Source organism: Homalodisca vitripennis, chromosome 2, assembly GCF_021130785.1.
Source record: "Homalodisca vitripennis isolate AUS2020 chromosome 2, UT_GWSS_2.1, whole genome shotgun sequence".
In the NCBI taxonomy this organism is placed as follows: Eukaryota; Metazoa; Arthropoda; class Insecta; order Hemiptera; family Cicadellidae; genus Homalodisca; species Homalodisca vitripennis.
In genome coordinates this window covers 22,506,799-22,529,684 of record NC_060208.1, presented here as the reverse complement: position 1 = coordinate 22,529,684, position 22,886 = coordinate 22,506,799, and the positions used below count along the sequence as shown (strand labels likewise).

The 22,886-nt window shown below is 31.4% G+C and overlaps 1 protein-coding gene across 1 annotated transcript; it reads right to left on the bottom strand.

Annotated features, from left to right (window-relative positions):
• Positions 1-1,555: 1,555 nt before the first annotated feature.
• On the bottom strand, positions 1,556-22,079 carry LOC124353678 (ribonucleoside-diphosphate reductase subunit M2 B). The gene is made up of 8 exons (XM_046803637.1): positions 21,520-22,079; positions 20,426-20,509; positions 16,086-16,259; positions 10,378-10,487; positions 9,334-9,459; positions 8,898-9,126; positions 3,802-4,020; positions 1,556-2,543 (listed from the first exon to the last, which is right to left on the bottom strand). Exons 1-8 carry the CDS (start codon positions 21,598-21,600, stop codon positions 2,391-2,393), a joined length of 1,176 nt encoding a protein of 391 aa, XP_046659593.1. The 5' UTR covers positions 21,601-22,079; the 3' UTR covers positions 1,556-2,390.
• Between the last annotated feature and the right edge of the window lie 807 nt (positions 22,080-22,886).

Genomic DNA, 22,886 nt, shown 5'->3' with positions numbered 1-22,886 from the left:
CTGCCGCTGAGTGAAGGTCGTTTATAAATACTTCCTTAGTAACCGTGATAAGCATGGAGCATCCACCTGGCATTTCAAAGGCCTTTTGTGAACTGAAAAACTCTCCAAGAGACATAATCTATAATATTGGATATAACTGTATTTGGCGTTTTAGTCAAAGTCAGCCATTCTGATATATCCATTTACGACGTGGGAAGGGTTAACTTCTGATTCTTTTCATGAAGTTAAAATTTTTTTTTTAACTGTAGAACATTTTTATTTTTTTGAGGTAAGGGTTTAAAAATGCTGCAGCTCCTAAACTATTAAAGGAAGAAACATGGAAGTTGTACAAAAATGTCCCAAATAATCCTGAATTGAAATGCGTGTTCCATTGTAACCTTGCTTAAGTAGCTTGAAGTAATGCATTTTTTGTCACAGTTACAAAGTAACCCTGATTCAGGAGCTACAAACACTTATATGTATTAATACTGTCCATTTGAATTCTGTATCAAAATCTTAAAAAAGATCATTTTTCAAAGGCTGACGAAAATATTAAGTGCAGGGCATGCCCATGTTGCTGTGACAAAGATATGATGCTGATTACATAAAATTTAACTTGTATTGCTAAGTTGAATACCAAGAAATTAACAGTAACCAAGAATGAGAAAGCAATTACATACACTGTATTGTTTCAATATTTTTGTAATTAAACTTAAAATTGATCAATAGAATTAGTAATTTAAAATTTGACTGTTTCCATTTTTCTTTAATCCCATGACCTTTTTTTAAAAAAAATCCTTCCAAGTGACATGCACCAAACAATATTTGAATATTGAAAAACAGGAAAGTAAACAATTGTTTTTTTTTTTAGAATTTTTAACAAACCAATAACAATACTATGCTTTTATTTCTCTTCTTTTTATTCAACCTGTACTGTTTTTGTTCCTTTATTATTGCCAGATTACTAGCATTTCAATAAGAATTGTGCAAAGGATGAACATTTTCAGGACATTTGCCATCGTTCAGTGAATACAATCAGTAACACAACATTTTCAGATCTGGAATCTGATCTCTTATTCAGGTAAATGACCAACTAATCCACGACTAGTTAAATTAAACAAATCATAGCAGGGCATTGTAACACGCATAAGTCAAGGAATCACAACTACTATGTTGTGTGTCAACTTCACTAACTCTAAAACATGCACTTAATAAAAAAACAAAAGAAAACAGATCAGATTGGAGGTGTCGAAACATAGTGTTACTGATTGTATAGTATCGCTGAGCAATGGAAAATATCCGGAAAAATCCTGTTTGCCTCACAATCCTTCCATCCTCAAAAACAAACTCCAAACAAAGGGATGAAAATTCTTTCTGAAAACAGATTTTAATGAAATCATGTTTTGCATCAACCTATTCTTCAGTTCAAGAAACACTCCTTTTCTTACCCCCACCACTCCCTCACTGGTAATGAATTAAAAATGTTAAAATTGTACATTTATGAAATTCCATCTCTAACAAGGAATTTGCAGGGTCAACCTTAGAAAACAGAAGGTAGTTTTAATAATGAAACACATTTTTATACAAAGCTTATCTTACTTTATTCTAAAGAAATGTACAAATCACACGTGAAATACTGAGAAACTGACTAAACAAAAAATAAAGGATATTAATAGAGTTTAAAAAATACTATATTATGAACTAAAATATGAACAGGAATAATAATATAAACCTTCATTCTAACATTTCCTGTTTCTTTTATATAAATATAATGGCATTTACGATAAAACGTAATACAGTTCATGTATACTAGGCAGATCATTTTAACAACAGTAGAATTGAATATTATGTATTTTTGGTATAGTTAACATTTTTAATATTAATATTATTCCTGAATCTCTTATTTAAATATACCTGCCACACAGGAAACCGTATAATATTATATTATGTACCATATTTGGTACATGAGTGCTGAACAATCCATTATAACTATACTACAGTGGGATATTATTTAAATGGTGGGCTAAATGCGAGTCTATTTAACAGAACTCAAATACAAATTTAACATGTGTATAGCTGTGTGTAATTTATGTTAAAATAAACTTGGTGACTTTTAAAGTTCACTAAAATTAAAAGAGAAAAAACAGTAGATAGAGTTACTAAAACTATTAAGTATAATAAAGAGCAAATAATCTAGTATTTACAAATATAAAACATTAAATACAATTTTTCTTAAAAACTATATCTCTTGAATCGTACTTGAATTCAAAGTCAAACAATAAATAAGTACGTTATTATTTCAGATACAAAGGAAGAGATTTTTAGTATAGTTTCAAATATAACTGATTACTTTCTGTTGGTTTCTTTGCTGTATGAAAGACAATATTAATTTCAGATTACGAGGACCTAGTTCAAAAGTCGGCCTCCATATCAAACACATTCTCGGTCTTTTCATCCATAACGCCGCTCTTCTTGTATTCACCGACACGCTTTTCAAAAAAGTTGGTTTTGCCTTCCAAAGAGATGTTCTCCATAAAGTCAAAAGGATTCTCAGAATGGTAGATCTGAAAAAACAAAAAGCACCGTTAAGAAAATGAAAACAAATTCATTTGACATTCACTATTCTTCCAGCCGGTCCTGGTAATCGAAACAACCAAAGCAATTATTTCATAGTAGAAATCAAACTTTGTACAAAACATACTGATCTTAAAAAACTGTAAATTCAATACTCATATTTTTAAAAGCATCTTTACACTGTATTACACTGATCTTTCTGGACAGCAATTCACAAAAAGAACTTGTCCTACATCGGCCATTGCTTTTATGTAAAGGGCACACTGAAAAACTAAAAAATGTTTGGATGCATATTAATATATCTCCTGTAACTCTATGACCTTTTGAGTGTAAAATCATTTCAAGTTTAACATTGTTCTAAGAGGATAAATTTAAGGGTTGTTTGCTACAGGTTCTTAATAAATGGGGTAGTGATAGACCTTGGGCCAAATTTTTTGTTTTAACGGAATCTAATTTTTTTAAGCGTTGAATGTATCTACCTATATGTTATAAAGTGTTGTTAATAACAGGTTCACTGAAAACAAATTATATTCTACAAGTAACTACATAATGTTATACTAGTGCTTTAATTTTTCAATAATTGAGCCTTTTCTTGGTTTCAAGCCCATTTTTGACAATAGAAGGATTGCGAAGGTTAAAAGTATTTTTTTTGGAAAAACAATCCTTTGACATCTATTGTTAATTTCATTTATTTATTTCACATTTATTAAAAAGAATATGTGTCCTCATTAAAACAAAGGAAAAAATTTAAAATATTTTATTAATTGAAATTTTATTTTTTAGAATAAAAAATATATATTTATATATATTAGTTTCAAGGTATTTTCTGACATATTTGGGATGAATTTCATATTGGTTCCTTTGAAGGGCGCTGATGAAAGTAGTCTATACATTAAGGGAGCTGCAGGTCAAACAAAGTATGAAAATCTGATTTGATTTATATTTATTTAATTTTTAATTTAGTTTTATATAATGTTGGTATGTAATTTTGAGAACTTTCTGTTAACACCATATTCACTGTGGATTTAATAAACACAAATTGTGGTTTTACATTATAGATCTATGGCTCTTGTTTTACTTTAAAATGTTTAAGTATAATCTTATGAACACTATTTTAGAGGCTTTAAAATAAAACTATAACATGAGTAAACCTATTTTACACATTGTTTCTAAAAAATAAAAACGAGGCTGAAAAAATCATTATACAGTCATTATCATATGAGCCTGTAATGCCTGAACGATACTAACCTTAGAGCACTGAAGCTCGAAGAGCAGTCTGTCTGCCACGTACTCGATGTACTGCTTCATGAGATCACAGTTCATGCCGATGAGGCTGACGGGGAGAGCTGCCGTCAGGAACTCCTGCTCTATCACGACTGCTTCCCGGATAATACTCTTCACTCTTTCCTCTGATGGCTTCTGAACCAGGTGTTTGAACATGAGACAGGCGAAGTCGCAGTGTAGTCCCTGAACAGACGTACCACATTACTTTCTGTATACAATCATTTTAAAACAATTTCAAGAAATCGTTTTAAGAATTTATCAACAGCTACTGGATTCATTTCATACTAAAAACTATATGCTCGCCAGTTGTATTGAAAAAAAAAAACCACACACGTGGTATAATTTGAGAGAAACAATGCTAGATGAATTTCGCCAATTGTTTCCGGAATAGCCGATCGTGTAGCACACACCCAGAATTTCTTCCATAGCAAAATTTTAAATTGCTGAGCAAGCGGCTCTGTTACAAAATGATAATGTTTGATTGATCCATAAAAAGGAAATTGGAAATGAGCGATTCTCATTTCCAAGACCAATCAAAATATTCTCATTTTGAAATATCTTTCAAATCACTATACAAATCATGATTATGCACGTATATGCAATGTTCAAAATGCCTCATCCAACTAAACATTACACAACTAAACATAACTAATTAACCCATTCGATGTGGCAAAAAGTATAATGAGAACTAACGAATTCGGAAAATGTGGAAGCAATCTGTTTAGCGTTTCACAATGGCCTCAATTGGAGCCGTCCATACCACACGTGCTGGTCTGCTGGCTCCGACGAATGTGTTAAAGAGGGTTTGTTGGAGAAACGTATGAACCAGGACACAAATTAATGGAATGTAAAGAAAATAGTTACTTTTTGAGTTTATACCAAGTAATCAAATGCCAAACCAAAATATTACAATAATTGTAAATTTTACGTTCACCTTTACATTTGTATCCAATATTAAAAAGAGCATTAAATAAAAACAATTTGAATGTCGAGAGAATATAACTTACTACTCTATATAATGCCAGCCACACAACGTGGATATAGGCTACATACAAACATCTTTTGAAGATTAAAAAAAATATTAAGGGAGCCAATACAGTTAGTTGCAACCATTTTGCAATGCATAATAAAATATTTTACTATAACCTCAAATAAGACCAAATTCAATGGAACTTTAAAGTTTTGGAAGAAATAAATAATACATTTTACTTTTTTATATAAGTTATTAATTTGTTAAAATAGTTCCGGTTTCCTTCATAACTCAAAGACTCTCTCAAAGAGTTACACAGAATACATACAGATGCAATTTGAACTACAATCATAGTGGTGAGTTAAAAAAATGTACATATAATTAAGAAAATTTTAAATAAAGCACATGTTCTTTAATTTTAAAAATTAATTTATCTTAAAAAATAATTAAAATAATTCATATTGTACTATGAGTACACAGGAACAAGAATATAATTAGATATTTCACTTAGCACAAGGCTTTATAAAATTACTTAGAAAACCAAAACTATTTTAATAAATTAAACACTTTTTTATATTAAAAAAGAAGTAAAATATTATTTTGATTTCTTTCAAAATATCGTTAAATAACTAGGACCTGTATTGAGCATAACTTCAACAACGTTTCATTGAATTAGGTCTTTATTTGAAGTTACAGTAAAATATTTTATTATGCATTTCAAAATGATTGTGACTAACTGTATCATTCCCCGTAAATGGACACAGTTAGCTTAGTGGTGTTGCACACAGCACTCACATTAACTTATTTAGTGCTAATGCATTGATCTTAAACAACAAACTACTGGTTCTCATTGAAACTGCTATGTTTTCAACTAAATAAATACACACATTTATATAAAGTTATACAAATTCCTAAATAATCTAAATTTGTTTATACAATTTATCTTAAGAAATATCTATCATTATAATTTATAACACATCTCCTTTTTATGTTCTAATTTTTTTTTTATTTAACTGCACTAGTAAGGTTTTTAAATCTAAATTAATAATTAATAACCATAACTAGATATATTTTTCCAAATAAAGCAAAATTAAATTAACAAAGGATTAATTTCCATTCTTTGTTTAAAGGTTATTTTTGACGATGGAAGGATTGTGAAGGAAACAGGATTTTTCCGGACATTTGCCATCGTTCAGTGAAACAAGAAAACAGTAACACTACGTTTCGAGATCTGAAATCTGATCTCTTCTTCAGGTAAAGAACTAACCTAATACATAATTACAAACTAAGTTAAAATAAACAAATCTTACTAAAGCGTTGTGGCACGCCTAAGTCAGGAATCACAACCTACATGTTGTTGTCAACTTCACTAACACTAAAGACATGCACTTAATACAAAACACTAATCATTAAAAGTAAACTACGGAATACAGGTCACAATGCGTCTTCACTCGTCTACTGACCACCTACGACTGACCAGAGGGACTAGCCAATGGCAATCGTGACGGCTGGCTAAAACAAGATGGCGGACATACAAGGGAAGGGGAACAGGAATGGGCCCTTTCGTTATTATTGGTTCATGCGAGATGAACTTCTTAAAACCATATTGTGACTCCGCATTGGTTTATTACAAATATCCGATCCGTTTGATACTTTTGGTTTTCTCTTTAGTTCATTTTTTAGAATTGGCAACCAAAGCGGCCTAATCTCGACTGATGGTTGACTGATTGGTTGGTCTGCCAATTTAATGTATGTTGCCTCAATTAATTTCCTTTTGAAGAAATGTGGTTCCCGATGTATTATGTGGGCTTCATCCCAATTCATATGATGGTCTTCGGACCAACAATGGTCTGCAATTTTTGACTTTTCTGTGAAACCCTTTCTCGTGTTTTCTTTGTGTTCTTTTATCCTTACGTTAATCTCCACCCTTCATTATCCTCCACCACGTTAATATCCTTCATTAATTTCCACCCACATTGTTTAGTATTACCTGACATATCCACCCATGTCAGCTGGAAACATTCATGCACATTTAAGGTGATTCAGTTTTACATTAAAAAAACTCAATACTGATAAAACTGTAAAATAATTCACACTACTGCAATATGAACACAAATTCCTTTTTTATCTTACACAATAAGAAGGAGTCTTGGATGAAAACAACAAAATTTAGAAACTACATTTTGAATCGATATGCATACATCAGAGAAAGAATGTGTTTATAAATGTTATTCAATTTACCTCCTATACTATTTCTGAGTCACACTGTAAAGTTTTTTTTTTTTAGAAAAAGGAAAAAAGTGCATATAGATGTTTTTTTAATGACACAGTTGAACTTAAATAGATAAGTTTAATGGTGTCTTTAATGAATGCCCAACAGCAACTCTTTCTTAGATTAAAAAATAAGTAAAACCGTCTAAAATTTCATGTACACAATAATTTAGTAAAATTGTTGAAATTACTGACAATAATTAAGTAAAAAAGTGTGAAAAGTTATTTGTTGATAGATGCTATTATGAACAATAGAAACTAATGCAGAACTTCATGAACATTTATTGAAGCTAACAACAAGACAAAATAATTTTAGAGTATCGATATTGTTTGGAGATCATTCTTTGCTTTGCTCTACACTTTCCAAGATGACTTCCAAAAAAGTCCATCAACTTAATGGTGAACAAACAAAGAACTTTTTCTCAGACAAATAAAAAAAAGTTTTTAACAAAAACATAAATGAACAAATAACTCTTAATTTACTATGACATAAAAAAATGAAGAAAAATATTAAATGAAGATAAGTTTATTTAGGGGCATCCACAAAACTTCAAACATTTTCAAGGTTTGAGGCTGACATATGAAAATTTAAGTATTATTCACACCGCTAATAATAAAGCCATTGATTTCCCTATAACGCCAAGACATCTATAAAATATATTTTTCTTTAAGTTTAAAGCTAATTTTTTATTATAAATACGCTATCCAGATGTAAATGAAAAAAAAAAAATTTAAACAGGGAATTTGAGTTAAAATTAACTATTGATAAAAATCTAAAAATAACAATTCACTATACTTTGAATTTGATTAAAATTGAAATTCTTGGTACAAACTAATTAAACTAATAAATTATCACTAGTAATTAGAGAATTTCCTTATCTAACATTTCACAGATAAGGCCTATCATCTTGTCTTATCATTTGGGCAGACAAGGGATATATTTGGTTATGACTCTGTAGGAGACAGAATAGAGGAACAGGTGGTCGGCAGGGCACCCCCCTCACCCTGCTGAGGAGTGAAGGTCGTCTATAAATACTTCCTTATCAACCAGGATAGGCAAGAGCAAGCACTTGCCATTTCGAAGGTCTTTTGTGAACTAAAAAACTCTCCACGAGATACAATGTGTAATACCGGATATACTTGTTTTTGGCGTTTTGATCAGTCTACCATTCTGATATATCCGTCTACGGTATGGGAAGGGTTAAGGCTTGTGAAAACACCATGGGTATCTTAATCAGAGATTATGTTGAAATTTTAAGATTAAAAGTTTAACAACTTTATCATAGCACATTTTAATTTTAATACTATGAGTAATAATAGTGAATAATGCCTCTAGAAATCAATTTTTTCCGCCTGCAATAAATATGGTGTTTTTAGCCAGAAGTGCAGGTGGCAACACCAAAGCCCACACTGATGGCCAGGAGCATTTACGCTGGACGATCTGAGGTCGGGAAAGTACCGATTGGAAATGCCCCTGGCCATCAGTTTGGACTTTGGTGGCACCACCTCGCACTTCTGGCGTAAAAAGGAAACATCCCTCGAGATAGTACCTACATTCAAACTCAGATTACATGAGCACTCATAAATGTTAACTTTAACTTTTTATATTTATAATACGCACGTATGTATAGGCTAATAACAAGTAGTAGATAGGGACAGAGTGGTTTCCTTCCCGTCAACATCACTTCCCTTCGAGAGGCGAAAAAAAGAACCAACCGTCATAATGACAAGTAATTTTCTTTAGGTCTCCAGTAGGGGAAACTGTATTATTTTTAGTCTTATTAAAAACGAGAAGTATTCTAAATCGTAATACACTTACCTCGTCACGTGAGATCAGTTCATTGCTGAAGGTTAGTCCGGGCATGAGGCCACGCTTCTTGAGCCAGAAGATGGAAGCGAAGCTACCGGAGAAGAAGATACCCTCGACTGCAGCGAACGCTACAATACGCTCACCAAACGTTGCGGTCTCGCTGGCGATCCACTGCAATGCCCAATCAGCTTTGCGCTTGACACAGGGCATTGTTTCGATGGCGTTGAACAGAAAGTCCCTGTCAACAATAAAGTAAAATCGTAGTTTTTTTTATTAAATTATACAGTGAAAGAAAACATTTTAAAAATGAATTTAACAGCTTTAACCTACATTCTTTTAATAGAGATCTTATTGCTTGATAAAAAAGTGCTAAAGAGTAGGAAAAAGTAGAATTTTTGTGAGTTGGACCCCTGCACTTAGCACTGTTTGTACACACTATACCAACCTCTCCTTAGCATCATGTATGTAGGTGTCAATCAGCAGGCTGTACATTTCTGAGTGGATGTTCTCCATTGCGATCTGGAAGCCATAGAAACACCGAGCTTCCGTCACCTGGACTTCTTGGCTGAACCTGAGGAGAGAGACCAGAACAATGTAAACTTCCATATTTAAAAATAACAAAAAAGGGGTTTTTATTAAAAAATTAATTATTAAATTTCTATTAATATAAACAGGATGTTTCTGAATTTTAACAAATCTCTGAAAAGAATTATTCTAAGGATGAAAACATTTTCTTTAGTTGATCAACAAATCTAAAACTTCCTATTTAGGTTTTTTTTTTATTTTTATTTATTTTATTTATTTATTTTTTTTAGGAAAAGAAATATAGATTAATAAACAGTGGAAAATTGATTATGAGTGCATAACCTGAAGTAGGAGCTTAGTGTCATGAATTTCTTTATCAAAATGAATTAAATTTTTTTCTGGTTTCAGGAAAGGCCCTAAAGTGGGAATGACTTACCTGTTTTATTTCTATTGCTAGAATTAAAACATCAATTAATATGTATATCAATTAGTACTGCTATTATTACTTATTCATATTTTTTTAAACTGGGACATTAGACGTAAACACCAAATTTGTCATGAAAACAATGAAATTCATATAAAAAATTCATTGCGGTTGACTCAACAGAAATAAAGCAATCATTTGAGAAAGCAATGTCGAATCGTAACCATCTAAAGATCAAATAAAGACCATTGACCAAAACATAACTAAAACTCAAAGATTTTTATTGTATTACAGTTTAAATGTCAATGATAAATAATAACTTCATTATTACTGGCAAATTTGGTATGTCATTTGAAAGACAATTGTACTCTTGAATGATCAGATCGACTGAAAACTGACATTAGATGCTCATAAAAGGTGATAAACGAAAAATATGATAAGTGGGTGAATGAAAATATTTAATAAACATATCTTTCTTTAAAAACTTTATCCAATAAATAATAAATTAGTGTCATTATTAGAGAGTAAAAAAGTGTTTACCTTTCTACGAGATTCTCATTAACGATGCCATCGGATGCAGCAAAGAAGGCAAGTACGTGAGAGATAAAATGACGTTCACTGTCATTTAGCCGTTCCCAATCTAGTATGTCCTGTTAAAAATCACATCCTGTTAAAATTCTGCTGGATTAAATGAGTTGTATGCTTTAGTAGCCTTCGTTGATTATACTTTTAACACGTTTACTGTGGCAGATCCATTAATTACTGCCTAGACCACTTAATGTAAAGGTGTTAATCATTACTATTTGCTAATCATTAGTTTTGAAAAGCATTTACAAAATGAGCCCTCACTGCCAAAAGTTTATGGGAATGTTATTTCCACAAAATTTAAATAAAATAAGTTAAAAATAGATGAACTAAAAACAAACCACATTTTAGTTACCATACATTTAATTCTACAATTAAGACTACTAATAAAGACTCATTGGTTTCACCAATAAGAAATTATGGTAATGTAAGACATTTTCTTAGCTTAATTAATAGACCTATTTCCAAAGAAACTGTTGACTGGACCCTAACGTATTTCACTGAATCTCAATTCAAAATCATTTAACCATGCAACATTTTCATCCAAATCACCAGTGACAAAAAGAAAATTAAAAAATTCTGTTCTATAATAATAATAATAATAAATATTGCTAGTGCTTTTGATTAGTTTAACTGTAGGATTCTATGGCTTTGACACAATGAGTATAGCATTGCTAAAACACATTAGCTGTGTAAGTAAAATATGTACGTAGATTATTGTATTTCAACTCAACACAATTTCACCACACGTTACTCTTTTAAGAAGACACAAAAATAAAAAATTGGAAGTACAAATAATATATTTCTTAATTAAAACATATATAAAACAAGATACAATGTAGGATATTTTCTTTGCATTCCTCAGCATTTGCTGCCTGAATTTATACAAGCTTATTTGTTCACAGCTAATAACTGTGACACTTAGCTTAGGGGTGTAAGTGTTTAAATACACAGGGGGTATTAGAAAAATAAGGTTCTCATGATTTTTTTAAACAGACAGCTCTATATTTCTACTTAGTGTTATACATCAATTTAAAACGTAAAAGTGAAGCTATTTTTCCACATAATCACCGTTTCTGTCCAAACACTTTTGTAGATGATGCTCCAACTTTTCTATCCCCATGTTGTAGAATTCTGCCACCAATCCTTTGAGGAATCGAGTAACCTCTTCCTTGACTTCATCATCGGTACTGAGGCGTTGGCCACCCAAGTGTTCCTTTAATTTTGGGAATAAGTGATAATCACTTGGGGCTAGGTCTGGGCTGTAGGGGGGATGGGGCACAATAGTCCAGCCAAAATTTGTCAGCAGTTCTTGAGTTTGACGTGAGACATGAGGTCGAGCGTTGTCACGGAGAAGCCTCACACCACTGGACAATCTTCCTCTCCGGCGGTTCTGGATCGCGCGTCTCAGTTTTCTTAACGTGTCGCAATATCTGTCAGGGTTTACTGTCGTTCCATGAGGCAAAAAGTTGATCAAAAGCAGGCCCTTCCGGTTGTCATGAGGCCGTCCACTTCGGTTTTCATTGTGAATTTCCATGCGGCCTTCACTGAATTCTCTACACCATTTCCGAACGTGTTGAACAGATATGCAGTTTTCCCCATAAACTTTGATTAACTGACGATGAATTTCAATAGGTGAAATCTGTTTTGCATTTAAAAAACGTATCACAGCACGAATTTTGCATCTGGCAGTAACAACGATAGGGAGCTCCATCTTCGGAGACAGCTAGGCCGGCACTGGTGGATGTAGCGAGGCGCGAGTGGTATGGATAGAGAGAGGGGCAGTTGATGAGTAAGACAGTGTTGCCAGATTTCTCCCAACATATCGCATTCTGTCTCGGCGGCATATGGAACCTTATTTTTCTAATACCCCTCGTACAATATTTACGAGAATGGACACAAAACTTGATCATATAAGTTATTAACTCCTATAACTACAGACGAAAGATGGGTGCTGCCCGTCCACCAGTTCGTGTGCCACAAAGACTAAAAATATGAACTGCCCACCCTCAGACATGACAAATTAGTTCAGATGTTTACAACCATAATTCAAAGCACAATGTTGTTACTGTGTGCACTCTCTTTTTGAACACATTTGTTCCCCGTACATACAATGATCTCTGTTATTGATTGCTATAATCTTCTCTAAGCAACTGTTGTTCTTTGACAGTTGATATTGTGACGAGGAGTTTGAACCTGGATAATTTTAAAAATTTTATTGAAGTGAGATTGAGACTGAATGTGAAGAAAATATTGATGAAAATAATGATGGAGAATTGGGTGAGAGTAAATTGATGGCAACCATCCAAGGTCTCAGCCGTAGTGTACATAATCTGTAAATGACTTTCATCCAAGAATATGTTGGGTAAATATATTCTCAGTTCATGTTACAAAGAGATGACAAAAATGTACATGGTGCTGCATACTAAAAAACCTAATCCTGGAACCCTAGCTGCTAATCTCCAATCAGTTTTAAATAGGTTAATGAAGTGATTTACTGTTTAACTAAAATTCGCTATCTATTTTGCAATTATTTAGTACACAAACTCGCGTATTAGACATAATACTTAAAATAGTAGAAATGAAAACATAAACCAACGTAACTTGAGAAATTATGAATCCATTTTTATTTGTGGTTTATTTAAGTATAAATTTAGATTAATTTTATCTGTAATTATGAATCTTAACCAATAGTTAAGTTTCAGTTAGTTATTGTACTTAATTAATCTTTTTCTTAAATAAATAATCATACTAAATATATTAAAAAGAAAAAATGCATGTTTGTATATTACAAAAATAAAACTGTGAATAATACGTTTAAATATCCCGCTATTACAATATGTTAGCAATTAAAGCAAAGTAACCTTTTTTGTAGCTAAATAAAATTTTTTTAGAAACATTCTTTTAGGCTCAACAAGAAAACCATAAGTATAAAGGCATACACCAGTTTAAAATCAAATATAAAATTTGAGTTAATGTAAATATAACTCTGACGTGTTGTTATATTTATAATTCAGACAAAACGGGTGACATTAAGATGACAATAGATAGCTCATGTAAGATTGACACACTGTTTTATAATCCACCACTTCAACTACTTTGATAAAGATTTCATAATCAATGTTTATACTTACACAATTTAAAGATTACAGTGATACTATTGAAAAAAGTGGTCTGTTTTTAATTCTAAATTATGACTGTGACAGTGGGATCAAATTATTTTTTTATAGAACAGCACACTTTTGTCTGAATAAAAGTAACAACACTATTGATACTAATGTACTATAAAAAATAATATGTATATCATTATTGCCAGCATCTGATTTTTTTTCTTCGGATATCTTCAACAAAAATTATAAAATATACTAAAAGTGACATTAGCAGTTTATATAACCTGAGCATTATGTTTATACATACATGATTTATTTATTTTTGCCGTAACATTCTAGGTGCAAAGGAATTATTGGAATCGTTTAGGTTTATAATCGTGTTTTAGCACTCACTGAGTGTCATATAACCTCTTTAATAAACAAAGGGTGCTCTGAGTGTTCGTTTTAATAATTGAGGTGCACATGAAGGTACCCTGTAAATGTTTGAAGTACTGACTCTTGTAAATATGTAATCAATTGTAAATAAACAAAGCCTACTAATGCTTGGTTCTGTTCAAGTTTGACAATAACATAAGTGCTTTTTAACCCTTTGTGCTCTCCAGGCCAGTACCCCTGGACGTGACAGACTCATTTGTCAGCACAGTATTGTTTAGCCCTTGTTTGTCCTCATAGCTCTCCAGGCCAGTACCACTGAACATGACACCAATTTGTCAGTGTGGTATTGTTTAGACCTTGTTTATGCTCATAGCTCTTCTGTCCAGTACCACTGAACATGACATACCAATTTGTCAGTGTGGTATTGTTTAGACCTTGTTTATGCTCATAGCTCTTCTGCCCAGTACCACTGAACATGACATACCAATTTGTCAGTGTGGTATTGTTTAGACCTTGTTTATGCTCATAGCTCTTCTGCCCAGTACCACTGAACATGACATACCAATTTGTCAGTGTGGTATTGTTTAGACCTTGTTTATGCTCATAGCTCTTCTGTCCAGTACCACTGAACATGACATACCAATTTGTCAGTGTGGTATTGTTTAGCCCTTGTTTATGCTCATAGCTCTTCTGTCCAGTACCACTGAACATGACATACCAATTTGTCAGTGTGGTATTGTTTAGACCTTGTTTATGCTCATAGCTCTTCTGTCCGATACCACTGAACATGACATACCAATTTGTCAGTGTAGTATTGTTTAAACCTTGTTTATGCTCATAGCTCTTCTGTCCTGTACCACTGAACATGGCGTACTCATTTGTCAATGTGGTATTGTTTAGCCCTTGTTTATGCTAATAACTCTTCTGTCCAGTACCACTGAACATGGCGCATGGCATACTCCTTTGTCAGGTAGGTATCGTTTAGCCCCTTATCACATATCTCCACACCAGTACCTTAAACATGGCATTTTCAATCAGAAATTTCCAATTCTCTAGTGGATTTTCAAACCACTATAATATCAACCATTACTCTGAGTGCAATGGTGATGGTTCTTGTTACTAGGTGCATTTGCAATAAAAGTAATAAGATGCAGTGGCCTAGCAAATTTCTTCGCTAGTGGATTATAAGAGGAATTTGGTTACAAATCATCGGTACCACCTATTTTCAACTTCTTAGTTTATATCTGTGTCTTTCAATGTCAACATAACATCAATAAGGAACTGCGATAAGGAAGAGGAGTAACAATAAAAAATACAGAGCCTACTAAAGTAGTTATCATAGCCTTTCGAATAATGTTCCCAGTCAGCCATAGTGAAAATGTTAATCAATTAATTACGAAGTGTCGAAAACTGAACGATACTCCGTAGATATAGCTCGTCTATAACAGTAACATATTGCCAAAAAGAGCTAAAATTCAGCAATAAAGCTTGTTTATAGTAGTTTCATATGTCATTACAACACTGTCAAGACACTAAAGAGTAATAGAGAATTTACAGTAAAAAGGCTGCAACTTCGCAGTTCTTCGGCACTACTAAACAGGAGGGCAAAACGGTTGATGTGCGTGCAGTTAAAATACGAGCAGGGTGAGAAAATGGTGCTGTACAGCAGGACTGAACTGGAGAGTTGATAAGCCATCTTCATGTTAACAAAAGAGGGTACAAACGGTTAACTTATAACTGTCCAAAACTAAATTATCTTTGGGAAAAGGAATTTATTATTTGTATTTCAGAATCATAGGATTTTTTTTCTCTAGCTGTAGATTATTGTTTACATTTTTTTGTATTTATTTATACATCTTTACCTTATTCGTATTGTTGTATATTTATTATTTATTTAAACAATAAAAACACACCCTCTTGTAATTATTTTTAATTGTAATATAAAAGGAGTTTACTGTTTTAAATAAAAAAAAAGATTCCATTTATTTTATTTTATAAAAAAGCAAAACATGATATTTGTCTATGATATGTTGATGTATCTGATAAAGGCCTGACAGAATAAGAACAATAACTAAACCTACTACTTGACAGCACATAGGTTAGATTTTTAGATCGTGAGCAAAGACAATTAAAAATCAAGCAACCATACTATTTCTTTTGTATCAATCCACAATGTACCTTAGAGAGATCCACCTCCTCAGCTGTCCAGAACGAGGCCTCTGCCTTCTTGTACATTTTCCAGATGTCATGATATTCAATAGGGAACACCACGAATCTGCGTGGGTTCTCACGCAACAGTGGCTCCAGCTGGGGGTCAAACTTTCCCTCCACCACTTCCAGCTTACCCTCTCCCTGGCGACAGACACAACAAAGGTTAGGTTAGGGTACCGTAGTCGTAGGAGTCAGTTAAAAAAATGGTGGAAAGAGCAAAATACGTAAAATTGAAAAAAAAAAAAATGTCTGAAATGTATACTGTAACGAATTGCAAATCACAAGACAAGAATTCTGCACATCCCATGGAGGTCTATAGCAGAATTCGTAGAATAGCCTAACTCAAAATATGTATTATAGTCTATTACACACATATTCTGCTTTATAAGATATTGAGCATGAGAATAATAGAAATGTTACCTAAAAGAGATAAAATTATATGTTAGAGTTTTCTTAAAATTAACTTATATGAATTAATTAAATATTTATTTTTATTTTCTTAAATTATAAATACAGTATTTTATTACATGTGAGTTTTTGAGATAACAGTTTTAACAGCATTACAATTAGTATGAGACTTCGTGTTGTACATAATGTAGTGAACTAAAATTTTTAATTTAATAAAAAAGAGAATATATGGAAACATAACCTATAAAATGAACTGAATTACTATAATATTTTAGGAATTCCAGAAATCATTTAAACTTTTAAAAACCCAAATGAAAACATAAGTCTGAACAGAGTAGTAACACTGTAAGCATATACAGAAAACACACATTATTTATGAAACATCTCAAGTGAGGTTAAACTGAACTAGAGTACTTACTGTTCCAAAAGACAATAGGAAAATATATAGAGTTGAACAACAGATTAAATGTATATACAAATAATATTGGTGTTTATATTTTTATATAATTCAGTATTGTAATGGATATGAATTATTTTTGTTGGAATAAAGAAAGTTCTTTTGATAAGATCTATTAGTTTTGTTTATAAATTAATAGATATGTTCAACAAACTCATGGCAAAAATCCAAGAAATTTAAAAAGTAAGAAATGCCTGTTCTATTTAGTATTTAATTAACAGTGTAACTTCATTTACATATAAAAGAACATATTTCTTGATGTTAATGAAAACAAATAATGGTTGAAGTTAGATGCATGTAAGCTTCTTAATATTTCATCAGATTAAAGAATTAGATTAACATCTTGTCAAATCACATTATGTTTGATTCAGCACTAATGTACGTGGTTTAATGAAAGAACTGGATGTAATTGTTAATATAAAACAAATTGAAAGAAATTTTATTTTACTTCTCATAAAAATCTTGTTTTCCTAAAAAAAACATTGACACAAATTATTATTTTGCTGTATTATTCAGTTTAATTTAACTTTTAATAATTGTTTATACAGTAACTGTTGTCACAAATAGTTATAAACTGAGATGATATGTAGACTGAATTTTACATTATAGAAAAATGTACTTTAATTGAAGGTAAAAAATAATTACTGAGCATTATCTCTTCAAAATCGTTTTTAGAAAAGCTGTTATGTTTCTGAAACAATGTCAATTTACTACTCCGTTGTAAATGAAACCAACAGCATTGTATAAAACATAAATTTGTGCAATCATGATCAAAAACACTTGGACTTTTGATCCATTACCAAATAATATGTACTATCTCAAGGGATTTTTTTTGTTTATCACCCTGCGAGGGATCAAAGTTAAGATACTACACCACCTCACTGCTGGCCAATGGTGTTCACGATTAGAAAAAGGGAATACTTTAATAAGCGCCCTACACTTGTTCAATTGTTATTATTGAACTATTCCATATATTATCCAAATTTAATATTATACATTAGACAATCTTTCTTTATTTACACAATCATAGAGATCGGTATTGGCGTCAACGAAACAAGAATTTTAATACATTAACAACAATAATAAGACATTAACGGTTTTTTTATAACATAAATTTAACAATAACATTACAAAATAACAAATCCAACTATGCCAAATCAGAAATACGTTACAATATTTATAAATAGCGTGGATATCAGTGAGCAACCGCTTTTGTGAAGGCAGTAACCAAACTTACATTTATATGTAGAAATATATCACATAATTTCCCCATATTCATCGTCATTTTCAAATTCTCAACAAATTAGTTACTTCTTGCTGTTTATTGTTTACATGAAAAATGACTAACTAATATACAGGAATCATATATTTTGTTAAATAAATTTTAATATCAAATTATTCATTAAAATAAAAAAAATCAAACCATTCTATAAAAACAACCGAATAAAGAGTGTAGGCCGCTAATTAAAGTCTACTCCAGAAAAATTCACTTCTGGAAAATTGATCTTATGTACTTAATAATTATCTGATTATAAATGCATCTTGCCAGTACTATTGACTAGTAACTAACAAATCTGCGAGATAACACCAGTCAGGTAAGTACCCCAGAAGGTCTGATCACAAATTCATCTAGCCAGCAACGTAAGCTGCAGTTCACCATCACTAAGAACTGTCCTATGACCAAAAGCAGATCAGGGCAGAGTACGATAAACAACCTGTTTTTTTTTTTTTTAATTATAACTATCGATATAATGAACTGAAACTAATTTTTTAACACTAACTAACTTGTATTAACTTTAACAAATTTTTCATATAATTAACATATTGTCTTTTATAGACAATAACACAGTTGGAAGCTCATGAAACAAAGTTTAAAAAATGGCATATCAGCCGAAATGCGTGCAAGTAATCTATGTGAGTATTTGTACATACGAGAGTTACGGTTATCTAAAGAGGATGCTTTGAACAACTTCTTGAAAGCAGTTAATCATTGCTACCCAGGAGAAACCAAAATAGTTGCACATACTTAGTATTATCTGTTATATATGTCTATTATGTTGTAATCATTTATGAGTTTTTCATTTTTCCAATTGTAATGGTTCTAAATGTTATAGCTCCTTTATTATTTATGAGATTGTCATCACGTATAGTAAATTAACTATTTCAATTCCAAATATGATTGTTATTATCACTATAGTTATGTTGATAAACTCTTCTTCAATATTTTATATATATGAATATTAAGTATCAATGATTAAACTAATCAATATAAAAACCAGGTCCGCTTATCGTACTCCACTCGCAGATCGGTCAGTCACATTACATTAACTAAAAAATCTAATATTGTACTTGCTTTAATTAATTTTCTGACACTTTTTGTGAATGGCACATCTCATACTAGTATAAAGATTTGAATGCCAGAGCCTAAAGTAATTGCATCAATTACCCCAACTGATCTTTTTTTATTAATAATGCCGCCTACAATGTTATTGTTTACAATTTACAATTTAATTTTTTAAAGTAAAGAATCATCCACTCAACAAAACACAAAAATGTTTGATATTTTAAGGGTGTACAATCAGTAGTTAAAATCAAACATCTAGAACTTTATATAAACAAGACTCCTAAGCTTTATTAGCCTACTTCAGAGCCTTTTTACTGATATGGTAAAATGATATACCAGTAGATTAAATGACCAAAATTACTACAATAACAGGGTAGGACCCGGTTTTTTATATTGAAATTGGCAAACAATATTACTTAATCATAACCATTGATATAATCAATCGATACTGATTAATTATTTCGAATTATTAACTTAAATAGTCTATATCAACAGCTGTAAACACTTTAAAATAATACACGTAGGGTAATATTTCAATTTTACATAAGTAATTACAATTATTAAAAATGGCAGTCAATTTTAGAAAACTGCAAGACATTCCTTTGAATGATAAGACACGAATAAAATATATTGTTTTTGTGGCATCAACATGTTGGACTCGTATCGAAAACCCCATTATGTGAAATTTGTGGGAAAGAAACAACTGTGAGAGGAGCAAATATGGTCGTCTTCAGATTTCCTAATTTTTGTTATAATAATTTGTTTGATCACTGTAATATTAAATTCATATTTTAATTTAAAACATAGTAATATGATTGTTATTGAGGACTATAGATACTTTTATATCGATTGATAGTCTAGGATTTGAGATGCGAATATTAGGTATTGAAGACTACATTCTTCAATATAAAAAAACGGGTCCGCCTATCGTACCCTACCCCAATAACATTTTGGGCAATTAACACAATTAAGTGGTTATAGTGAATTATATAAAATAAATACAACCTACACGATTATAAATTATCAAATTTTAAATCTATTGAATTAAGAAGCAATGTTTAACTTAAATCAGTCTAAATCCTGCATCACAACACTTACATTTGCCTCTTCCTTCTTGACTAGATTAGTTGAATCTCGTAAAACCAGACTGGCTATTCCATTAGAAACGCTAGGAGAATCCACCTGCAACAAACCTCAATAAATAGTAAGTAACCTTTTGCAAAACTAACAAACTTTCTTTTATGAATTATGTAGCACAACCAAAATAATCATTAATAGCCTAATATCATCTTTGCCAACAGTTACGTCTCATTAGCCTTTGTGAAGCAAATATAAAAACTCAGCTTCATGGCATTGCTGAGTTTTGACCAAAATGGATTTTTGTCCATGGTATGGTTACGTAAATACATATGAACATATGGGTAGGGTACAATAAGCGGACCCGGTTTTTTATATCGAAATTGGCAAACGATATTACTTAATCATAACCATCGATATAATCAATCGATACTGATTAATTATTTTGAACTATTAACAAATAATCTATATCAACAGTTGTAAACACTCTAAAATAATACATGTAGGATAATAATATTTCAATTTTACATAAAGTAATTCTGATTATTAAAAATGGCAGTCAATCTTAGAAAACTACACGACGTTGCTTTTTCGTGGCTTCAACATGTTGGACTCGTACAGAAAACCCCATTATGTGAAATTTGTGGGAAAGAAACCACTGCAACTGTGAGAGTAGCAAATATGGTCGTCTTCAGTTTTCCTAATTTTGGTTATACTAATTTGTTTGATCACTTTAAATATTAAATTCATATTTTAATTTAAAACATATGATTGTTATTGAGGACTATAGGTACTTTTATATCGATTGATAGTCTAGGATTTAAGATGCGAATATTAGATATCGATGACTATATTCTTCGATATAAAAAACCGGGTCCGCTTATCGTACCCTACCCGAACATATCATTACACCCATGTTTTCTTGCCTTCACACAGGCCTAATTCCACTGAAAACAAAAATTATGAAAAAAGTCAAGTTGCTACAATATTTATAGGTCATTACCAATTAGGGTAAACTAGATGCCTTATTTGGTGTAGCCATTCGTTATAAAACTTGTAAATAGCTAAGAATAATTAAACAAAATAATAAACTATTTAATTGTAATTGCACTTACCTTAGTGTAGTGAGGTGCATCATGAATATATTTAGGACTGGTGTTTTCTTTGTCATACACTTCAACTCTAGCTTGTGGCATGGTGGTCTTTAGGTTACAGTAATTTTATCAGTGTACAAATGAAATACCTATTACAATAGTTACTTGATATTCCTATACTAGTTGTTATAAGAATTATATCGTAATTTAAAACGTAAAGGAAAATAAAGTCAAATTTACAAGAGAATTGTATTGCTGACCAGCCTCAAGTCAGATCCACATCCAAATAATGCAAGACGCTATTCACCCGCCAAAAACGACAATGATTACAGAGATTGTTAGGTAATAAAAAATCATTTTTAACGTTAACGTTTTTAAAGGCATAATTACTTGAAATGTGCTCAAAAAAATATATAACTATTATTATTTGTACTTCAGTTTATTTTTAAATAAATTTAATTGAGAATTATTTAATTGTGGGTCAAATACACAGAGAAGCGGTAAATTCAAAAGATGATTTAAGAGGGAATTCAATGTTACAGCCAATAAAAACTCACGAATTTGTCCGCCTCTTCTGACAACGAATGGAATCGTTTTGACAATTCGTTAACAGGTGGCCAAACCCCCACGATCTAAGTGTTTATATGTCTTTGGTTTTTATTAGTACCGGTACACAAATACGTATAACTATTTTTCACGCAGTCTTCATTCTTCGAATTCAAATATATAATCGTATAACACGTATAATGCTATCAAAATTTAAAGTTATATGTTTATTTGTATACATCTAATATGTTACAGTCAACAATTTTTTTTCTTTTTATTCAGAAATATTTGTAACAAAATACTGATGCTAATGTTTGTGAATTGGTGGAGTACCGTTGTTAATAATAATTATAAAATACGTTTTTACTGTTAAAGGCGTTACTTGGTTGCACTGATTTCTGTATATTATTTATTTAACTAAAAGGACATTGGAAAACTTATCTAGGTTACTAAAAAGTAGAAATATATTAATGACGAATTAACTGAAATTACTGGTTTTTCATAGTACTCCTTTGTTTTAGTGTTATGCTCCCATCTACTCCTATACACAATAGCGGTACTCTAATGCAATCAATCCGTAGAAAACATTAAACGTCAAATATTTATACATGTGTTACTTGTGAAAAATACTTCTTATGAAACAAGCAGAGTATAAATTACACTATCATACTTACATGTCATTTACAAATGGAAAAGTTGTAAGAATTTGCTAATTCGTTTTCATAAAAACAGAATCGCTATAAAGTGTTTTCAATGTACTGTAAGTACAGGGGGTTGATGCAAGGCTCAGGTCATGCACTCTAAAATAGGAAGAAGCAAACGGATTTCATACGAAATGTGGT

Excerpts from the sequence above, each read along its gene's own strand:
- LOC124353678 (XM_046803637.1), bottom strand. The coding sequence starts at position 21,600 with ATGCCACAAGCTAGAGTTGAAGTGTATGACAAAGAAAACACCAGTCCT. Across the intron at positions 20,510-21,519 it reads ATGCACCTCACTACACTAAG|GTGGATTCTCCTAGCGTTTC; the intron begins GTAAGTGCAATT and ends GGTTTGTTGCAG. Across the intron at positions 4,021-8,897 it reads AACTGATCTCACGTGACGAG|GGACTACACTGCGACTTCGC; the intron begins GTAAGTGTATTA and ends ACGTCTGTTCAG.